The sequence below is a fragment of the Littorina saxatilis genome, linkage group LG12, assembly GCF_037325665.1.
Source record: "Littorina saxatilis isolate snail1 linkage group LG12, US_GU_Lsax_2.0, whole genome shotgun sequence".
In the NCBI taxonomy this organism is placed as follows: domain Eukaryota; kingdom Metazoa; phylum Mollusca; class Gastropoda; order Littorinimorpha; family Littorinidae; genus Littorina; species Littorina saxatilis.
In genome coordinates this window covers 14407539-14430992 of record NC_090256.1, presented here as the reverse complement: position 1 = coordinate 14430992, position 23454 = coordinate 14407539, and the positions used below count along the sequence as shown (strand labels likewise).

Below are 23454 nucleotides of genomic sequence, written 5' to 3'. Positions count from 1 at the left end.
TAATGTCGTCGTGATTGGCCGTCTCGTACCAGAGACTATGATCATCCGGGCTAAAAACTCTGGTCAGAGGAAAGACATAGACTGTGTGTGTGCTGGTAACTCATGCAGGCACTTGTAAGTGTGTGTGTTTTGGATATATATAAGTAATTTTGAACCAATTGTTTCAGAGCATATCATGTTTAGCCAGTCTGCTGTTGTTGCTGATTAGTTTGTGTGTGTGTTTCAGGCGCGTCGCGTTCTTGTGTATACTGGCAGTTCTACAGGGCAGAGAAGCGTCAGTAAGGTGAGCGGAACAGAAACACAATTTGAATGTGCCGGAGTCAAAAATCTCTCTTTTTGTTCACCAACCTGTTTGGCACCATCTCCACAAGCAATCGCAGTATTCCAACCAACAATGTTTGGCACCATCTCCACAAGCAATCACAGTATTCCAACCAACAATGTTTGACACCATCTCCACAAGCAATCACAGTATTCCAACCAACAATGTTTGACTCCATCTCCACAAGCAATCACAGTATTCCAACCAACAATGTTTGACACCATCTCCACAAGCAATCACAGTATTCCAACCAACAATGTTTGACACCATCTCCACAAGCAATCACAGTATTCCAACCAACAATGTTTGACACCATCTCCACAAGCAATCACAGTATTCCAACCAACAATGTTTGACTCCATCTCCACAAGCAATCACAGTATTCCAACCAACAATGTTTGACACCATCTCCACAAGCAATCACAGTATTCCAACCAACAATGTTTGACACCATCTCCACAAGCAATCACAGTATTCCAACCAACAATGTTTGACACCATCTCCACAAGCAATCACAGTATTCCAACCAACAATGTTTGACACCATCTCCACAAGCAATCACAGTATTCCAACCAACAATGTTTGACTCCATCTCCACAAGCAATCACAGTATTCCAACCAACAATGTTTGACACCATCTCCACAAGCAATCACAGTATTCCAACCAACAATGTTTGACTCCATCTCCACAAGCAATCACAGTATTCCAACCAACAATGTTTGACACCATCTCCACAAGCAATCACAGTATTCCAACCAACAATGTTTGACACCATCTCCACAAGCAATCACAGTATTCCAACCAACAATGTTTGACACCATCTCCACAAGCAATCACAGTATTCCAACCAACAATGTTTGACACCATCTCCACAAGCAATCACAGTATTCCAACCAACAATGTTTGACACCATCTCCACAAGCAATCACAGTATTCCAACCAACAATGTTTGACACCATCTCCACAAGCAATCACAGTATTCCAACCAACAATGTTTGACACCATCTCCACAAGCAATCACAGTATTCCAACCAACAATGTTTGACACCATCTCCACAAGCAATCACAGTATTCCAACCAACAATGTTTGACACCATCTCCACAAGCAATCACAGTATTCCAACCAACAATGTTTGACACCATCTCCACAAGCAATCACAGTATTCCAACCAACAATGTTTGACACCATCTCCACAAGCAATCACAGTATTCCAACCAACAATGTTTGACACCATCTCCACAAGCAATCACAGTATTCCAACCAACAATGTTTGACACCATCTCCACAAGCAATCACAGTATTCCAACCAACAATGTTTGACACCATCTCCACAAGCAATCACAGTATTCCAACCAACAATGTTTGACACCATCTCCACAAGCAATCACAGTATTCCAACCAACAATGTTTGACACCATCTCCACAAGCAATCACAGTATTCCAACCAACAATGTTTGACACCATCTCCACAAGCAATCACAGTATTCCAACCAACAATGTTTGACACCATCTCCACAAGCAATCACAGTATTCCAACCAACAATGTTTGACACCATCTCCACAAGCAATCACAGTATTCCAACCAACAATGTTTGACACCATCTCCACAAGCAATCACAGTATTCCAACCAACAATGTTTGACACCATCTCCACAAGCAATCACAGTATTCCAACCAACAATGTTTGACACCATCTCCACAAGCAATCACAGTATTCCAACCAACAATGTTTGACACCATCTCCACAAGCAATCACAGTATTCCAACCAACAATGTTTGACACCATCTCCACAAGCAATCACAGTATTCCAACCAACAATGTTTGACACCATCTCCACAAGCAATCACAGTATTCCAACCAACAATGTTTGACACCATCTCCACAAGCAATCACAGTATTCCAACCAACAATGTTTGACACCATCTCCACAAGCAATCACAGTATTCCAACCAACAATGTTTGACACCATCTCCACAAGCAATCACAGTATTCCAACCAACAATGTTTGACACCATCTCCACAAGCAATCACAGTATTCCAACCAACAATGTTTGACACCATCTCCACAAGCAATCACAGTATTCCAACCAACAATGTTTGACACCATCTCCACAAGCAATCACAGTATTCCAACCAACAATGTTTGACACCATCTCCACAAGCAATCACAGTATTCCAACCAACAATGTTTGACACCATCTCCACAAGCAATCACAGTATTCCAACCAACAATGTTTGACACCATCTCCACAAGCAATCACAGTATTCCAACCAACAATGTTTGACACCATCTCCACAAGCAATCACAGTATTCCAACCAACAATGTTTGACACCATCTCCACAAGCAATCGCAGTATTCCAACCAACAATGTTTGACACCATCTCCACAAGCAATCACAGTATTCCAACCAACAATGTTTGACACCATCTCCACAAGCAATCACAGTATTCCAACCAACAATGTTGGACTCCCCTGAGTAATCAGTGGGGATGGGGCAAGTTTGTTTCTGGGATATTCTTAGGAATAGGATAGAATAACTCAATGAATTGATTTGTCGGGTCGCATGAGGATCAAGTTTTGGGAAATTATAGAAGGAAAAATTCAACGTTATCTTGCATATTATTTTATGAGGGTAGAACAGGAAATACTTTGAATCATATACAGTGGAACTCTCCTTTTGAGACCGGAGAAAATCATGGGTGTCCATGACGAAGGGGTGTCATATAAAGCATTTGCTTTTCTTGTATAATTGTTATTTCTTTGCTTCCTCTTAAAGTTTGTACATGTTGCAGTGCCCTGAGAGCAGCAAGAAGAGGCTGAGATGGGCCGACATCCTCGATACGTGCAGTCCTCAGCTTACTCACACAGCTGCGGCACAGCAGGTAAGTCGCTTGTCTTGCGCAGAATCCACTCTTGTGACCTGATTATATCATAAAGCAACATTGTACCATTAATACCCTTACTCAGGTCACTAACTTCCTCCCCATGGAAAGCTAGCAGCAGACCTGGGAATCCATGCGATTTCGCCATATTTTGTACACATGATTGTCTAGAATACAATCAATACGGTCAGTGAAAACAAATACAACCAAAAAAATTCCTAGACAACTTTTCTTCACAAGCCCATCCCGAAGCCGATCCAATATTTTGACACATGATTACAGTTTTCGTCAGTAAACATTGAAAGAACCATTTGTTTTAAATGTATTGGTAAACTTAATTAACGGTGCGACGGATGAGTGTGAAGCATGTTTGGATTATGGATGTTCAAATGCTGTGTGGAGTACCCTCATTTTTCTGAAAATACACCAAGTTTGTTTGAGAATACATGTACTACAAGTACAACAAGAGGCGAAGCCTTCAAGGCTCACGTAAGAAATCGACAAACAGTAACACAAACTCAATCACTCCGTCACACATACATACACACAGTAAGCATAGGTGACACGGTGCAAGAGTGCGAGACACTAGATCTAGATCTGTCTGTCTGTAGCCTACTTACGGGGACACGACTGCCAGATGGCCAGATCGACACTGCGCTTTCGACAGCGCTTCCTCGCACAGACACTGGAAACACGCTGTGCAGATTAACCTGTAGGAAATCTCCTTTGGTATCTTCTTTATCTATTTTTCTGGAGCTACAAAACCGAACAATGTGAAATCATGAGTCGTCTTCTCCGAATCGGCGAATTGCAGCTCGGTGATAACTGTGTGACAGGGGAGGCTACCGCTCCTTTCACAGCAGACTCTGCACCCAAGTTGTTGGCCTTTAAGTCAACACCGGTGAATTGTGGAATTCTGTTTGTGATGGGGTCTGGTGGTTTCCGATTGTCTGTATGTTCATGGAAACCTTCGGGTTTGCATAACAGTATTTATAGAGCTAAGAAATTAGCCCTAACATTTTCAATCCTGTTTGATTGCACTTCGCCTCCCGAGGTGATCGTGGTGTTACGGCACTCGGTTACAACTGTATCAATACCACAATCCTTCACGCGATCTGACCTAACCTTGACCCCTGACCTGGTCTACATACCACACACGACACAAACCAGTCAGCTGTTTTTACCCCCCCAAAACCCCCCACCACCCGTTTTCTTTGGATACACACTTTAACAACATACGTGCCGACGAAATGTTGATCATTGCTTCAATACTTTGAAGCTGTTGCTTAAATAATAACCAGGTAAAATTAGTATTTCGGTGTTCAGTCAAATGTTAAAGTTTCTACCACAGACATACATACATACACACGCACGCACAGACAGACAAAAGTTAGCATCGCATAGGCTACACTTACGTGAGCCAACCAGGCCTGCAGCAGCAATAAAAGTTGTGCTACCCAGGTGTGTGCGTGTTTAGGTGTAATATACCACCTGCACTTCTGGCAGACTGACAAAGATCTTTTACATGCCACAGTGGTGACATGTGGATGGGACATGGATACCATCTCTGAGTCTGCACAGTTGACACGTGTCCGGAGGATCACAAGTCTAGTACTCTATCAACTGAGCTACCAGGGCCCCGTCTAGAGCTTGGTTGGTAGATTACAAATAAAACTCACAGATCAGATCTTAAAGTTAAGGTGTTCATATGTGTCCATGTGTTTCATCAAATGTATCATCTAATAAACACAGATCTGTTAGTCAAGTATGGTATGTGCTGCAAGCATAACAACTTTCACACAATATTTTGTAAAATTAATTAAAAAGTTTAAAATCTCACCCAATCTTTTGGCCCAGACAAATGTGTCTACAGCTGAGATGGCTCAGAACTTGGCTCAGCAGTGACTAACAAAAAAGATCTACTTCTTCAGCTTATGCTACAACTACATGTACAAGGGCAAGGCCACAGTTTGCAAAATACAGGAGAGATCAGCGCTGACAGTCCACAAAATGGTGCACTGGCCTTTGGCTAGTACTTCTCATAATTTTACTAGCCAGAGAGCAAAGTTTAGTATTTTTTCTCGCCAAACCAACCATTTGTTTCCGAAATTTTACTCGCTTTTGGCGAGTAGATTAACATTTCTACTCGCCATTTACATGTTCCTACTCGCCATGGCGAGTAAATTACTCGCCACCTTCAGGCCTGGAGATTTTTTTTCTTCTGAGTTCTGCTAGCTTCGCACCCAGATGGGCAGGGGAGGGGGGGGGGGGGGGGGTGGGTGAGAGAAAAGTAGGCGTGTTGGAAACTGCTTTCTGAATCAATGTTGTAAGTTGTAACACTTTGTTGCATTTGTTATGTTTACAACAGTTAACATCACTTCTTCCTTTCCCACATCTACGTTGTGACACAGATTTTGTTGTCTTTTTTGTGTCCTTATTCAGACAGCAATATATATCGATAGCTTCCCTTCTCCCTACCAGTGTGCACTATTAGGCTTAGCCACAGAACAGAAGCAAGAATCAAGAAAACAGAAAAACTGCGGTAACAGAATAACTGTTACACAAATAGACCCTGCAAGTCTCAGAGAAAGTGGTTGTGTCTGTGTGTGTGTGTCTGTGTTTTTTACAATGCTTTATACTATATCTGCTTCATGTAGATGGCCCAAAGTCAGAATAGGTGTCCATTTTTGTGACATACAAAATCAATTTTAAAAATGAACATTTTCTTTGTTTTGAAAATAGAGATGTATTTTAGAGCATAAATACGCAAGGAACAACTATGATTTAAGAAAACTCATGTTTGATCACTTCACAGATTCAGGTTTAAAAGTTTGCAGGAGTTCATAACTTCACACCGTCACAAAATTTAGACTTGTTAAATCATTGTTGCTACATGTATTGGGTCTGTTTTAGACATCTGAGCAAATTGCTACAGCAAATTACTTTGCATTTCAAGCAAGTTAAACTTGTTTTGGCCACGCATGATGCAGATGTGAACTCCATTAATGGGAAGTTCATAACTTCACATAATTTACTTTTATTGGTATTTTTTTAATCTGAAAAAGGTGAGCTGGAACATGAAGGTAATTTTTGAAGATGAAGTGTGGAGAAGATTTTTTGGTTATCTGTATTATTTATAGAAATTAATATTGTCACAATTTTTTCACAGCAAATATTGGCATAAGTTATCATTAAATCTACAATTTTGCTGTTTTTGTGCAAAATGTGCTTGAAAAGTACCATCAAAAGGATTTCAATACACCAAAATGTTTGTCTGACTCAAAGAGTTGGCAGAAACTGAAAGTATTTTTAGAATGTCCTAGGAGTTCATAACTTCACACCGTGACATCACAAACTATGGCTAATTCAAACCAAAGTAAGAAAGTGCATATGTCATCTTATTTTCTCTCCAGCTACTCTTTGTAATCAACATACAACTAAGTAATAAAAGTAAAACATTTGTGAAAACAAACGATAACAAAAATCATAAAATGTGAGCGTGCGCATAACTTCACAAGAATTTTTGTTATGTTGGTCTCTAGTACAGTTACTGTATAATATATTTGCAAAACAATGACAAACTGAGAACACAGAGTTATAGTATAGGCTAAAGCTGCACTTATATTACAAAATCAGATTTTAATTGCCAAAATAAAACAAATTGTTTGAAACTTGTGAAAGTTCATAACTTCACATCAATCACACATTTATACTAAAATAACTAACTAAAGTCTCTTGCAAATAATTCTAAACAACTTAATGATTTACTTAACCAAACTCAGTCATGAAAACTGTTACCGAAATCATTATTTAGTTAGTGTTTATGTCAGCTGACTGTGTGTTCATAACTTCACATCATTTATTTAACTGAAAAGCTACGTACTAAAATCTGCTGGTAAATTAAAATAAAAATGACATCAAACTGTAACAGCCTACTCTGGAGAAGAGCAGCACATCATTTGAGGTAGTGATTTAGTGTAGTAAATTAATTATTGTGTATAAATCATACTCATGGCATGTGTTCATAACTTCACACCGTGGGGCTGAGGGTCAGTTGATGTGAAGTTATGTACACCGTGCAGTCAACCCAGATTCATGCTGGAATTATCAAAATGTAATTTTGAGGGTTGATGTTCAGAAAACTTCTTACAAAATGTCCAGATAAAGTCAAATGTACTCTTTTGCTATTAACAAGGCATTATTTTAAACACGCCCTTGAAAAATGAGCTTGAGTTATGTGAAGTTATGAACTTCATGACAAAACGGCTAAGTACTTCAGAAAGAAACAGTCAGCAGCCAGTAGATTCTTTTTGTGATGAAAATCATGGTACAGTGTAATTTGGAAACTGAAAATAGTCATTTTACATATATTTTGGGTTTTGACATGAGTTAGTAACTCTCACATAAAAATAGTGCGCAAGACACAGAGAAAATGGCTAACTAAAGCATACTGCTTGACTTTAGTGACAAAAATTGCTTAGTATCTAAATCTAATGTACTTTTATATGCAAAATTGCTGTTCCACTACAACCTTAACTTTCATGGCTAGCATTTAAGGACAAAAAACACTCTCAGTGGAGATAGTAGGAAAGTTCATAACTTTCTCACAAGAATTTTTTATTTCTCAATTACTCAAACACCAATGAATGAACTTGATGCAAACTTTCAGTGTGACTGCTGCTAGTGGATCCAAATGCATTACAAAGCTAGGTGTTCCCCAACCAGTCAATTTACTCTTTTTATAAGGCAAAAGGTTGGAAAGTTCATAACTCTTTTTTCACAAGAAAATCTGCACGTAAACTTCAAACTACTTTTGAACATGCAAAAACAAGTCAAACAACCCTTTTTATGTTTTATACCTCTGCAAAACATACTGTAAAATACTTTTTTACAAAAATATATCAGGTTTCAATCTTTAATTATTATTTAGAGCTGATCAGTGAACAAAATTGAAGTCTTACGGAAATAGTTATGAACTTTCTGTGAAATTTTGTCTCCCCATTTTCTGCAGGTTCACTGACAAAATTCAAAAACTTTGCTTTGTCAAAGGTACATTTGAGTTTTACTGGCTCAGTGAAAAGTCATTCATGACATTCTGTCCCATAAATATGACAGAGTAGACCATGTTTCAATATGCTGTAAGGTCATGTCACAAAAAATGGCCAAAATGTAGTGCTGCTGACTTCAGATAATGGCGACATTTTCATTAAAAACAACAACTGAGCACACAATGTTTCTCTAGGTGTGTACTTCATACTTTTTTTTACAAGTCTCATTAATCTTTACAAGGATTTTATTTTTCTTTGATGTACAAATCAGGTTAGAGCCAAGGTTGCACAGCTATTTCAGCTGTGGACACCATTTCAGACTTAAGGCCAGATATGTATAAGAGGGTGTCAGTCAGAGATCAGTGTCACTGTATGCACCAGTGTCTGTTACATCTCAGCAGATGAGTGATGGCACTGATGTCATATTTCATTTAGCAGCAGCAGGAATGTCATCTAGCAAGGCTGTACAGCTAAGGACAGAATGAAGATGAACTCCTGGAATGATGACACTGATGAATGTTGCCTGGCATGGGTGTGCCAAAAACAACAGAATTACAGGCTGGGAGGAAGGGTGGGGGTTGTTGTTAGCCTAGCTTTTTTGCACCGTTGCATCATTTCTGACTTTGACAACTGTGTTGCCTTTTGTCTGCACAACTAACGAAACAAGGCAAGGCAAGGCAAGGCAAGGCAAAGAATTTATTTCAGGAACCCCATATGGGGTACATGAAAAAACAAAGCAAGAATAAAATAAAAAGAAAGAAACTAACATACACATAAGCTTATTCCAAGGATTTCATAACTCAAAAATAGAAATTCACGGATTATGCATATGTGTCGAACGGTGTTCGGAATGCGAAGAAAGGTTGTGAAGTTTGCTGAGTTTTCACTGACACTAGCTCAGTGAAGCAGCGGAGAGATGTCGCGCAATCTATAGATACAAGTAAGTGTATAATAATGAATTGCCTTGATTTGGTATTTTGTTTGTGTGTGTGTGCCAAAGGTAAACAACTTTAAGAAACCTTGCAATGTTCAATTTCTGTTTGAATCTTCATTCTTTCTCCCTGTCATTGTCATGACAAAATATCTGCGTGTTGTCGGCTCCTCAGTCATAATTTATTGACGCCTTGCTTTCGTTTGCCGGCATAAGTTACAGGAAACTGTTGGTGACTGAAAACTTGAGGTTGGAGTATATTACAGTGATGGCGTTAGTATTTGTTCAAACCGGCACGCAAACTTTGAAAATGCAAACAGTAAAGAACAAGTCGCGTAAGGCGAAAATACAACATTTAGTCAAGTAGCTGTCGAACTCACAGAATGAAACTGAACGCAATGCAACGCAGCAAGACCGTATTAACTCGTAGCATCGTCAGTCCACCGCTCACGGCATAGGCAGTGAAATTGACAAGAAGAGCGGGGTAGTAGTTGCGCTGGGAAGGATAGCACGCTTTTCTGTACCTCTCTTCGTTTTAACTTTCTGAGCGTGTTTTTAATCCAAACATATCATATCTATATGTTTTTGGAATCAGGAACCGACAAGGAATAAGATGAAAGTGTTTTTAAATTGATTTGGAAAATTTAATTTTGATAATAATTTTTATATATTTAATTTTCAGAGCTTGTTTTTAATCCAAATATAACATATTTATATGTTTTTGGAATCAGCAAATGATGGAAAATAAGATAAACGTAAATTTGGATCGTTTTATAAAAAAATTTTTTTTTTTACAATTTTCAGATTTTTAATGACCAAAGTCATTAATTAATTTTTAAGCCACCACGCTGAAATGCAATACCGAAGTCCGGGCTTCGTCGAACATTACTTGACCAAAATTTCAACCAATTTGGTTGAAAAATGAGGGCGTGACAGTGCCGCCTCAACTTTCACGAAAACCCGGATATGACGTCATCAAGGACATTTATAAAAAAAATGAAAAAAATATTCGGGGATATCATACCCAGGAACTCTCATGTCAAATTTCATAAAGATCGGTCCAGTAGTTTAGTCTGAATCGCTCTACACACACACACACACACAGACAGACACACACACACACACACGCACATACACCACGACCCTCGTCTCGATTCCCCCCTCTACGTTAAAACATTTAGTCAAAACTTGACTAAATGTAAAAACACGGTAGGCTGGTTATTTGAACTAGTAATAGTCCAACTCAGAGTACTGGTTCTGTTGTTTTACCAGCGAAAAAAACCGGTAGTTCTAAAAATCAACCGGTAAGTCATACCGGCAGCAATTTTTGTTCCAGTATTTTCTCATTTCAACCGGTAAAATACCGGTAATTACCGGTTAACGCCAATACTAATATTACATATGTACAAAACAGACCCTTCCAATTCTATTTATGCCTGTCAGTAAAAGGACACTCTTTACCAACTGCATCCTTCGGCCTACCCCCCGCGGGTTAGGGGGAGTCCCATATTGGTTGGGACGAGAAAGAATTTACCCGATGCTACCCAACATGTCGTAAGAGGCGACTAACAGTTCTGTTTCTCCTTTTACCCATTGTTAAGTGTTTCTTGTATAGAATATAGTCAATGTTTGTAAAGATTTTAGTCAAGCAGTATGTAAGAAATGTTAAGTCCTTTGTACTGGAAACTTGCATTCTCCGAGTAAGGTCATATATTGTACTACGTTGCAAGCCCCTGGAGCAATTTTTTGATTAGTGCTTTTGTGAACAAGAAACAATTAACAAGTGACTCTATCCCATCTCCCCCCTTTCCCCGTCACGATATAACCTTGAATGGTTGAAAACGACGTTAAACACCAAATAAATAAAGAAAGAATCCTTCGGCCTTGGTAGATAAAGATGAAACAGAAGATGATAGAAAATTAATGCTCCCCTCGGACCGACAAAAAAGCTGATCTGTCAACAACCCTTTCAACATCTTAATATATTGTTCCACTAGGGCGGGGATGTAGCTCAGTCGGTAGCGCGCTGGATTTGTATCCAGTTGGCCGCTGTCAGCGTGAGTTCGTCCCCACGTTCGGCGAGAGATTTATTTCTCAGAGTCAACTTTGTGTGCAGACTCTCCTCGGTGTCCGAACACCCCCCCCCCCCCCCCCCCCCGTGTGTACACGCAAGCACAAGACCAAGTGCGCACGAAAAAGATCCTGTAATCCATGTCAGAGTTCGGTGGGTTATAGAAACACGAAAATACCCAGCATGCTTCCTCCGAAAACGGCGTATGGCTGCCTAAATGGCGGGGTAAAAAACGGTCATACACGTAAAATTCCACTCGTTCAAAAAACACGAGTGTACGTGGGAGTTTCAGCCCACGAACGCAGAAGAAGAAGAAGAAGTTCCACTGTTTCTTGACTTGACTTGGTGAAATGTGAAGGATGCCCGAAAAATCTGAAAATTGTAATTAATCAAAACGATCCAAAATTACGTTCATCTTATTCTTCATCATTTTCTGATTTAAAAAACATATAAATATGTTATATTCGGATTTAAAATAAGCTCTGAAAATTAAAAATATAAAAATTATGATCAAAATAAAATGTCCGAAATCGATTTAAAAACAATTTCATCTTATTCCTTGTCGGTTTCTCATTCCCAAAACATATAGATATGATTTGTTTGGATTAAAAGCACGCTAAGAAAGTTAAAACAAAGATAGGTACAGAAAAGCGTGCTATCCCGCTCAGCGCGACCATTACCGCACTATTCTGGCTTGTCGATTTCACTGCCTTTGCCACGAGCGGTGGACTGACGAAACTACGAGTATGCGGTCTTGGTGAAAAAATGCAGTGCGTTCAGTTTTATTCTGTGAGTTCGACAGCTTGACTAAATGTAGTAATTTCGCCGCCTTACGCGACTTGTTGATTTATCTTGGGGTTTTTTGGCACATAAGTATCCCATATGCTTGTCCATGCATGTGGAATTAACTAGTAACAGACTGCCTGTTGTGCAAGAGGTTAGTGTGTACGTCTGACCCAAATTCCACGAAGACATGCGTTTTTGATGTAAATGTATGTACGGGTATACATGTACGACAGCCAGACAAGCAAGCAAAAATGTGTGTCATCTACTGACACTGTATCAGCCTTCGCCTTCACATCAGGCCTTCTGTCCTCCACGCTTGTCCCCCTCATTCACTCACACTGATACGCGCAGTGTCCCTCACTTTGTTGAATTTTTCATACTGGACGAATTCCGGAAATAAATCTGTCAGGTGTGTATGTGGTTTCAAAGAGGGAATACTCTTGCTTTTAGTGAGACAAGCTTTTTTATAGACGTGCTCCTTGTCCACGTGTTTCAGACACACCCCTCGCTAGTGATTGGCCTATCATGAATGTCACGTGGGTAAGTTTGACTCACCAAAAGCAAGAGTATTCAATCTTTCACAACCCATCCAAACACAGCAGAGTTATTTCCGAACATCGTCTGATCCCAGTCCTGAGGCCAAACCTTGACAACATCAACATGTTTTTCATGAAAACGGTTTGATCTTGATCTTGATCTTGATAAATAACGCCAACAGGTCCCAAACTTGGGAATGTTCGTTGGCGGAAAAATTGGGGAGAGCACTTGGTGTTTTAATCAGCGGTTGGCAGTTTTCCTCTGAATTCGTTGACCGTTGACGACTGGATCGTGTTGTCATCAAGGTTGTTTACCAAGACAGTGTGGAATGTGACGCAAGTTCTGATAGTGTCCTGGCGGAATTTTGTGTAGTATTGTTTGATTGTTTATACTTGCCTGACATAAAATGTTTATCTTGTCGTGCTTCATGAAGTTATCGCTGTTCCTGGCCAGGAATGGCCCAAAAATGTTAACTCGCCAGCCGGGCGAGTAACTTCAAGAAAGCCACTAGCCCGGCAGAAATTTCGCTGGCCCGGTACATACCACCGTTGATCTGCAATGTTTATATTGGTTAAAAACTCGATATTACAACCAAAAGAGTCACATTTGACCAGAATGTTCATGGGCCGGTCGGGCGAGTTGCCAGGCGGTTTCTACTAGCCCGGCGTATTTTTTACTCGCCCCTGGCGACCAGGCGGACGATTTGGCCATCCCTGCTGGCATACCGCTGTGGCTGGCTTTTTCTCGCTGAACCTACTGACTGACTATTAGGGTTTAACGTCCTCTTAGACCAACTGGTCTATATTGGGACAGGTATTGGTAATACGCTGAAGATATGGTGTGATACTTTGATTCGAACAAGCCCGCTGTGGCTGTCTTTTTCGACACACCAGCATTGGGTTTGTCTCGTCAAAGTATCGAAATACGATCATGATAATCAGAGACGAGAGATGATGCATGCATGTCTTCGTGTTTTCCAAGCCCTGAGACTTTCGCTGTGAACGGTCCCACTTTATCATCTCAGTAGGTTTGAAGTACATTTACTCAAGCGCAAGACAACTACATTATCCCCCCCCCCCCAAAAAAAAAAAAAAAGAAAAAAGAAAGAAAAGAAGATAAATAAAAATAAAAAAATAAAAAAATCATTTACGTTCGTAACATATCTTTTTCTGCACTGCTATATGGAGCCGTACATGAACCATCTGAAGATGCTCACGTGGACGTCAGAGACCACAATGTTTGCTGTGATGAAAGGTATAGGACTGAAGGACTCTCTCTCTCTCTTTTTATTTGTATAAAAAAAATATGAAATATTTTGAAAGAAAAGGGTTGAAGTTATTACTTGTTCGCCATGTCTTGTTATCAGAATGTGTATTGATTATCAGTTTTAGAACGTGTCCATAAACAGTCTGCTTGTTAACGTTCTTAATGTTGTTACTGTTTATAACGTGTATACAAGAAATTAATAAAAACACGCTTAAACCAAGGAAGGAGCGTTGCCAGTTATTGGTATCACCGTGGCGCGGAAGAGATAGTGAGGGTGCTGGTCCCATAACGGTAAAGAGATGTATAAGTTGTTTGCTGTGCTACCCGACAGTGCTGGGGAATGTTGTCTCAGGTGGTTACAGGCAAGAAGAATCGTATGTTTCCACTCTTTTCATCTCTGATTTCTTTGCCTCTCCACGCACCTTCAGCGGCGCCCCCCGCCTCTACCGCCCCCCTCCCATGCACACTTTTTTCTTTTTTTTTCTCACGTATAGGGCTTTTGGTCTTCCTGTATTTCTTATGTTTTGTGACTTAGAGCTAGCTTTCGAGAGGACTGGTACAGTACAAATGACTGTTTTAAACCGAGGCAGGATGAATAATTACTACGCGCATTAAAGGGAAATCTATTAAAACAAGAATACAGAGTTATCTCCCATATGTTTTTCGCTAATGTTTCTAATAACATACGAAAGACGAACGTGATTGTAGAATGGCCGACTTCGACAGTGATCTCCGTTCTGTTCTTCACAGTTATGATAAAGACATCGTTCTAAGGTCAAAACAAGTGGAAATTTTGAGACTGCTGTGGGAAGGAGACCGTGATATTGTTGCATCACTCCCAACTGGCTACGGGGAAAAAAAAATCGTCTGCTTCGTAGCCAAAGTTGATTATCACGTGACACTTTTGCCATATTTAGAGTTGTTTGCACAGTAAATACATCCGCGAAAGATAGCTCGCTTGAAAGTGTCTTACATAACAATTCCTTTCTAAATTTAAAAATTACACAACACCATGAAAAGTCATTATTGACGATCGCGAATCTGCTTATTTCAATAACACATTACGAAAAGCTCTAAATATGTAAAAATAAAAAAAATAAAAAAAGATTTCCTCTCCATAGAAGGAAAACAAAGGTATCCTGTCAGGGATAAATGAGACCCGAAGGGAAGTAACTCATTTTGATCTGAGTTCAGGATGGGTTCTGAGACCTAGCTCCAAACACACACCTTCCATTTGTGTTGCTGACCGAGTTTTTACTGTTGTTCGGACTGTTGTTGCCTATGGTGTGTGTTTAGTTTTCTTTAGATACAGCTAGGCCGAACAGAAAAAAAAAATTGCCAACGACTTCGTTGAAGGTGAAATTCTTGACTCTGCCGTGTATTAGTCTCTTCATCCACCATTGCGACAGCAAAGCCATCGGTCTTCAACAATCAGTCTAACTCATGAGCAGTGAACCTGTTCCCTCTTCTCCATTCGCTACTGTTTTCGCATCAGTGTTAAAAGGGGCACACAGTTCAGCTCGTAGACACATTGTTATGTCTCTAACTGTCTCAGTGCATAACATCAGGGCGCCTATGTGACGTCAGTCTGTAGCCGTGTGGCTGCTGACGTCACTCAACGCGTCACCCGTCCGTGACGTTGTGGATTTTCTAGCGGGGTGATGAAGTTGTGTCACGGGTGAACTGTTGTTAGGTCGATACTCTCGTGTGTCTAGATCTGGCGCAGTCCCCATGGTGAGTGCTGATACCCAGTTGAGGTGAAGGGTGCTAAAGGTACAAACACACGTGCCCCCGCACGTCAGTTTTGTTCCACGGTGTGAAGTACGGACCATTAGCAGCACTGTCATTTGCGCTCAGCTGAACACAATTCAAGGAGAGAGGAACAGCCACAGACCAGAACCATGGGTGGTCTGTGTTTTTACACCCACAGTTATTGGATTATTAAAGTCAGTCATAACTCACTCGGTTACCTGCTCAAGTACTTCTTGGTGTGTGTGTGTGTGGGTGGGTGCGTGCGTCCCACCTAATGCCGCAGACTTGCAAGGAACATTTATAATCTTGAAGGAGAATCTCCCTATGTGAGAAGTCTTTTTGACGAATAGTTTTGGACTGAAAGAAAAGAAGGGGGGGGGGGGGGGGTATTTGGCTAAGTTTTGCTTGATTACCTAAATATGATACGTTTAGTATCAAACGTTTGGTTCGTTCTTCTTCGCACGAGTCCTCAGTCACCGCTTCATCTGTCTCACGCAACTTCAGTGCTGTCCACGTGACCAACTTACAACCAACCTCCCAAAAACCAGAACCAGCTTCCCACCAACTGGTTGATGTGAACAATTCGGCGAAAAGTTTTGCAGATTGAATGGTACCAATGATCTTAATCCCCAAGACTTAGTTGCATGACTCCATGAGCGCTGCTCTCCTGCGGCAGCAACTCTCCCCCGATTCTCAAACGTGGTTTACCCCGACGCGCTCAATAGTCTAGCTTTTGTATGCCTCTCAGACGTATACCAATAAGGTGGGACAAATCTTCGACTGATGTCCCAAACTTAGACTGACCATTGCGATGTTCACGAGAGCAGTAATTTTCAACCATATTTGTTCAAAAAATTCGCTCGAAAGTTGGTTGTAAACCGGTCATGTGAACAGCGCTTGAGGTACACCCACCCTCACATTCTATTGCTGCCTGTTTGTGTTGCACTTTCTGACTTCTGTTCACAGACTTGGCCACAAGCTAGATCATAAATTGGAGCCAGGCTACTGCTTGTCCTTTCTTGTTCTGCTGGGGCAATATCCCGATTTAGGCCCGTGTGAGCTTCGTTGTCACACTGAATGAATCTCAAAATGTGCACTCATCTTTCAGTATAACTGTATGTGACGTCAATTTAACGGGGCTGTATCTGCAGAATGTCTCCAGGTTAGGTCCTTCTCAACCTTGGTAAAATCATTTGACAGCCGCTGGTCTGTCTTTACCTTCGTGGGTCTTATTGCCGGGTACCAAAATAAAAAAGAAAAAAAATTGAACCCAACACATTTTGGAATGATGGGGTGTCGCATCCAGGCGGTGTTTCTGAAATGAAATGTTGAATCAGCTTCCATTGCTCGACGTACCATGGCTTTTCTTGTTCAGCTCACTCGACGAACGTCACACACGCGAGGAGTTCTGCAACCCCCGTGACGTTCAGTCCACCTTCCCGGTACCGAAGGCAATGACTGCTTCCAGATTCGGCACCACTGCGCCACCGTGCTCCCGGTGTCTGTCTACCTGCCGCTTCTCCGCGGAGTTTACCTGTGGTTCCTGGACAGGTAGCAGCTGCCGCATCCACCCCCTCACCCCTCCGCCCTCCTGTGAAGTGGTGCGCGTGGCAAGTCGGGAGCGTGGGAAAGGCGCTCCGCCATAATTGATGGCTGTGCGGACATACATCATCTTCTTTCAGGCAGAAAGCGAGGCGGCCACGAGTTGGCACGCGACGCCACGCTACAGTCGTCTCTCTATCAACAGTCTGTGTAAACTGCTGGCTTTACCGCCTGATGCCGGCCTGATAAACCCTTCTCAAGGGGCCGCCGAGATGGGCGCACTCACTACGCATAAACTGAACAAGTGGAATTGCAGTTCTACCTTTTTTTTCTTTTTCTTTTTTATGCGTTTCGCTTTCTTTCCGTGTTTCTGGCAAGGTTTTGCTGCCTCGATTTCCCCAAACAGGTTTTTTAAAAATTAATTATATATTGACAAACAGATTCATGTATCTAAATCTTGTCGTTTGCCCTCTCAGTAACGGCCACCCTCTCTCTCTCTCTCTCTCTCTCTCTCTCTCTCTCTCTCTCTCTCTCTCTGTCTGTCTGTCTCTCTCTGTCTATCTGTTTTTGTCTCTGTCTGTCTCTCTCTCTCTCTCTCTCTCTCTCTCTCTCTCTCTCTCTCTCTCTCTCTCTCTGATGGAGAGGGAAAGGAACAAAATGAGAACAAAGTGAACTAATAACAACCATCATGTTGATGTTGGTGTCATGATGCTGAGGGTCGTGATGCTGAGGGCCGTGATGCTGAGGGTCATGATGCTGAGGGTCGTGATGCTGGGGGTCGTGATGCTGTGGGCCGTGATGCTGAGGGTCGTGATGCTGAGGGTCATGATGCTGAGGGTCGTGATGCTGAGGGTCGTGATGCTGAGGGTCATGATGCTGAGGGTCGTGATGTAATGATGCTGAGGGTCGTGATGCTGAGGGCCGTGATGCTGAGGGTCATGATGCTGAGGGTCGTGATGCTGAGGGTCGTGATGCTGAGGGTCATGATGCTGAGGGTCGTGATGCTGAGGGTCGTGTTGCTGAGGGTCGTGATGCTGAGGGTCATGATGCTGAGGGTCGTGATGCTGAGGGTCGTGATGCTGAGGGTCGTGATGCTGAGGGTCATGATGCTGAGGGTCATGATGCTGAGGGCCGTGATGCTGAGGGCCGTGATGCTGAGGGTCATGATGCTGAGGGTCATGATGCCGAGGGTCGTGATGCTGAGGGTCGTGACGCTGAGGGTCGTGATGCTGAGGGTCGTGATGCTGAGGGTCGTGATGCTGAGGGTCATGATGCTGAGGGTTATGATGCTGACGGTCGTGATGCTGAGGGTTATGATGCTGAGGGTCATGATGCTGTGGGCCGTTATGCTGAGGGTCGTGATGCTGATGGCCGTGGTGCTGGGGGCCGTGATGCTGAGGGCCGTGATGCTGAGGGCCGTGATGTCATGATGCTGGGGGCCGTGATGCTGATGGCCGTGATGTCATCATGCTGAGGGCCGTGATGTCATGATGCTGGGGGCCGTGATGCTGAGGGCCGTTATGTCATCATGCTGAGGGTCGTGATGCTGAGGGTCACGATGCTGAGGGTCGTGATGCTGAGGATCGTGATGCTGAGGGTCATGATGCTGAGGGTCATGTTGCTGATGGTCATGATACTGAGGGTCGTGATGCTGAGGGTCATGATGCTGAGGGTCGTGATGCTGAGGGTCATGATGCTGAGGGTCGTGATGCTGAGGGCCGTGATGCTGAGGGCCGTGATGCTGATGCTGAGGGTCGTGATGCTGAGGGTCGTGATGTAATGATGCTGAGGGCTGTGATGCTGAGGGTCGTGATGCTGAGGGTCGTGATGTAATTATGCTGAGGGTCGTGATGTAATGATGCTGAGGGTCGTGATGTCATGATGCTGAGGGTCGTAATGTAATGATGCTGAGGGTCATGATGCTGAGGGTCGTGATGTAATGATGCTGAGGGTCGTGATGTAATGATGCTGAGGGTCGTGATGTCATGATGCTGAGGGTCGTGATGCTGAGGGTCGTGATGTAATGATGCTGAGGGTCGTAATGTAATGATGCTGGGGGTCGTAATGTAATGATGCTGGGGGTCGTGATGTAATTATTCTGAGGGTCGTGATGCTGAGGGTCGTGATGTCATGATGCTGAGGGTCGTGATGTCATGATGCTGAGGGTCGTGATGTCATGATGCTGAGGGTCGTGATGTCATGCGTACTTTTATTGTGGTTCCGATAGCTCTTAGAGTTTCATAGTTCTCACCATGTCTGTATAGTGTATGTATTAGTTACTGTGATACCAAATTGTCTTACCCATGTATGTATGATGCTATGCGCCAGTGATGTATGAATGCTATTTATTTTTGTTTTTATCACACAGCAAGCTGCTTTCCTCGTGTATTTTTTTATGTTCATTCATGTATTGTACACTTGGCAATAAATTATCTATCTATCTATCTATCTGTCGTGATGCTGATGGCCGTGATGCTGAGGGCCGTGATGTCATGATGCTGGGGGCCGTGATGCTGAGGGTCGTGATGCTTAGGGTCAGGCTCAGCATTTACCAAGAGGGGAAGAGGGAGGGCAAACAAACATCTGCCCGTCCTCCCTGCCACGACAGAACCGATAAGGTGTTAACCCGGTGGTTCAGTTGATAACTCTCAGGCACCAGACATGTCCACGATAACTCTTGCGCTGTGATGGCTTGAGAACTGTCAGGTACGATGACACTTGTTGCTCGGCCTCTTCGCAGACATTTTTTGTTTTGTAAAAAAAAAAAAGGAAAATATTTGTTCTTGTTCTTATCTTTCCCTTGATGTTTAAATTGTATACTGCAGTAGATGGGTAGAGGGGTAATTCAAACTGTCTACCCGATTACCCTCCCCCTGAAGCTCTTTGGAAGGGAAGTCCTGTAAAGTTCGGAATATTGTGTGTGGAGCTACACTGATGACGTCCTGGAAGCGGCTCGGAATGTGTGTCAGAAGTGAGGTTTCTGATACAGCGTTGAACTTCTAATCAGCTGGCTTTTTATACAGTTTCAACATTTCAGGAGCGTTTTGAAGGCAGGTAGGGTTGGGCATTGTCGACGTGTTACGGACGACGGTGTCGAATCCGACATTGGAAGAGACCCAGACAGAACTGTTGTTCTGTGGGCGACCGGGAAGAGAATATGATTGGCTGTAACCCTGAGATGCCTGTAAAGTTACACTCACAGATGGTTTAAACAGTGTTTATTCAACAATTCAAAGGTAATTGAACATAATACATGTTAAGGATCAACAACAAGCTCAAGCTTATTATTGTGGTGACCCTAACAGGAGAATTTAACATACGGATTACAATATCTTGCGACGAGACTTTGACAAATATTAAATCTTCAAACCAAAGCAAACAAGAAACAAACAAAATATACATATTTGACAAAAAACAAAGGTATAATGGAGACAGGACACGACAATAGAATGGACAAAGAATATAAAAGGGAAAGAGAGAGAAGGAGAGTACATAAGTATACATCACAATTGCATTATATCATTAACAATCATATAACGTTTTGATTACATTTAGACTTAAATTATCTATAATGAATGGGGTATATCGTCGCGATATAACCTTGAACGGTTGAAAACACCAAATAAAGAAAGAATGGGGTATATTGCACTCAAATTCGTTGTTGTGTTGTCAGTAAGTCAGAAGTGTAACAGGATACACGATCTGCACGCAGTCAAGCCGCTGCTGGCGTCACTGCAAGAGACAATGATTATAGAGAGAGATATGTAGGTAGATATAAGTAAGAGAAGCACGGTTGTTTACAGGGTGTGTTACGAGCAGCAGCGGGAGTTTAGCGCCCGCCTCTGACAACATTGAGAGGGAGGGAGGACTGAGGAATGTAGATCTATACTGGCGCTCTGCCGGTGTACGAACGTAGATTACTCCTGAACTCAGTTTACTCACGGGCCTTGTTAATCTCGCATAAACCCCACACTGACTCTGCCCACTCCCTTCCCAAGTTGTGACGATCGATAAATCGTTTACGCACAAAAATGGTATTTTAAGTTACGTCATCGCACGTTTACAAAATAATCGTATTTTGGGGTAAAAGCTATCGGCGAATTTCACCACGAATATCTTTCACTTGCAAGAAACGGACATGCCTTTCTCCCTCAAATAAATGTACCGTTTTGGGAGGATAGTCAGTGTGGAGTTTATGCGAGATCAACAAAGCCGGTGAGAAAACTGAGTTCAGGAGTAATCTGAGTTCGTTACACCGGCCATACCTCTCAGCGTGCCAAAGAGGGTGAGCTGGTCTGGTGCTCTTGTCGCGACACATCAGTCGGTGCGGTGAAGACGTTACAAGACCTACGTGACAGGTGGGTTATGGAAGAAGCTCAGATATTCTAATGCCCGTAAGAAGCTCAGATATTCTAATGCCCGAAAGAAGCTCTGATATTCTAATGCGCGTAAGAAGTTCAGATATTCTAATGCCCGTAAGAAGCTCAGATTTTCTAATGTCCGTAAGAAGCTCAGATTTTCTAATGTCCGTAAGAAGCTCAGATTTTCTTATGCCCGTAAGAAGCTCAGATTTTCTTATGCCCGTAAGAAGCTCAGATATTCTAATGCCCGTAAGAAGCTCAGATTCTCTTATGCCCGTAAGAAGCTCAGGTTCTCTTATGCCCGTAAGAAGCTCAGATTTTCTTATGCCCGAAAGAAGCTCAGATATTCTAATGCCCATATGAAGCTCAGATTTTCTTATGCCCGTAAGAAGCTCAGATTTTCTTATGCCCATAAGGAGCTCAGATATTCTAATGCCCGTAAGAAGCTCAGATTTGTTTATGTCCGTAAGAAGCTCAGATATTCTAATGCCCGTAAGAAGCTCAGATATTCTAATAACCATATTTGTTTGTCCTGGCCTTCCCACGCCGGCTTTTACCTGCTGTTCAAGATGTCATCTGAAACGTGGGGTCTCAAGGCTGAGGTGCTCGAGAAAGTTACGTTGTGCTATAAATAATTCACATTTCAGATGCTTTTTCAAGAAAAATTAATCATTTAAAGTTAAGTATTTGCTAGTAGGTCGGTGTGCACGATTGAAATAACAGTTACGTTACTGGTCATTCAGTTAAACTTTAACTTAAAATTCAAAGAGTTTAGAAGGCGAATTCGTCCAATCGTTTTCTGCATGGTATTCATGAGTGTGGTGGGCAGCAGTGTACTGATGAGATATAGCACTGGCAGGCAGAGGGCAGAGCTGAGGTGGCCTGAGGGCGAACTGTAGCGCAGTGAACAGCGGTGATCCTGCCAGTAGTCACCGGGGTATCGGGTTGTGAGTGCACCAACCCTTGTGCTGTCGTCCTGTTTGCTGCTGGCTGTGTTTTGCAAACAAACATGTCGGTGAGAACGCCGGCGCTGGGCCTGGGCCTGCCGAGTGTAGTCTACCTGTATCGCCGCCAGTCTACCTGTATTACCTAATTGCCGCACATTTACATGAAAAGATCATTTTCGGAAATAACTGCGCGCTTCCACAACCCATGTAAACCCGACGGAGTTATTTTCACAATTCGTCTATTACCGGTATTGTCGTCAATCTGCCTGTACCGCCAGCCAGTCTACCTGCATTTCCACCAGTCTACCTGTATTGCTGCCAGTCTACCTGTTTTACCGCTAGTCTACCTGTATTGCCGCCAGTCTACCTGTATTGCCGCCAGTCTACCTGTATTGCCGCCAGTCTACCTTTACTGCAGCCAGTTTATCTGAATTGCCGCCAGTCTACCTGTATTGCATGCAGTCTACCTGTATTGCATGCAGTCTGCCTATATTGCCGCCAGTCTACCTGTACTGCAACCAGTATACCTGCTTTGCAGCCAGCCTACCTGTATTGCAGCCAATCTACCTGTATTGCAGCCAGCCCACTTGTATTTCAGCCTATCTACCTTTATAACCTTTACTACTGCCAGTCCACCTGTATTATCTATATTGCCAGTGCCACCAGTGTACCTGTGTTGCCGCTAGTCTACCTATATTGCTGCCAGTCTACCTGGATTACCTGTATTGCCGCCAGTCTACCGTTATTACCTGTTTTGCCGCCAGTCTACCTGTATTACCTGTATTGCCGCCAGTCTACCGTTATTACCTGTATTGCCGCCAGTCTACCGTTATTACCTGTTTTGTCGCCAGTCTACCTGTATAACCTGTATTGCCGCCAGTCTACCTGTATAACCTGTATTGCCGCCAGTCTACCGTTATTAACTGTTTTGCCACCAGTCTACCTGTATTACCTGTATTGTCGCCAGTCTACCTGTTTTGCCTGTATTGTCGCCAGTCTACCAT

At 42.5% G+C, this 23454-nt stretch overlaps 1 protein-coding gene across 1 annotated transcript in view; it reads left to right on the top strand.

Annotated features, from left to right (window-relative positions):
• The window catches only part of LOC138981307 (uncharacterized), an 88148-nt gene that overhangs the window by 8359 nt on the left and 56335 nt on the right, over positions 1 to 23454 (top strand). The window contains exons 7-8 of the mRNA XM_070354171.1: positions 227 to 283; positions 3120 to 3209. Coding sequence (XP_070210272.1) covers positions 227 to 283; positions 3120 to 3209 — 147 coding nt within the window. The remainder of the gene's footprint in view (positions 1 to 226; positions 284 to 3119; positions 3210 to 23454) is intronic.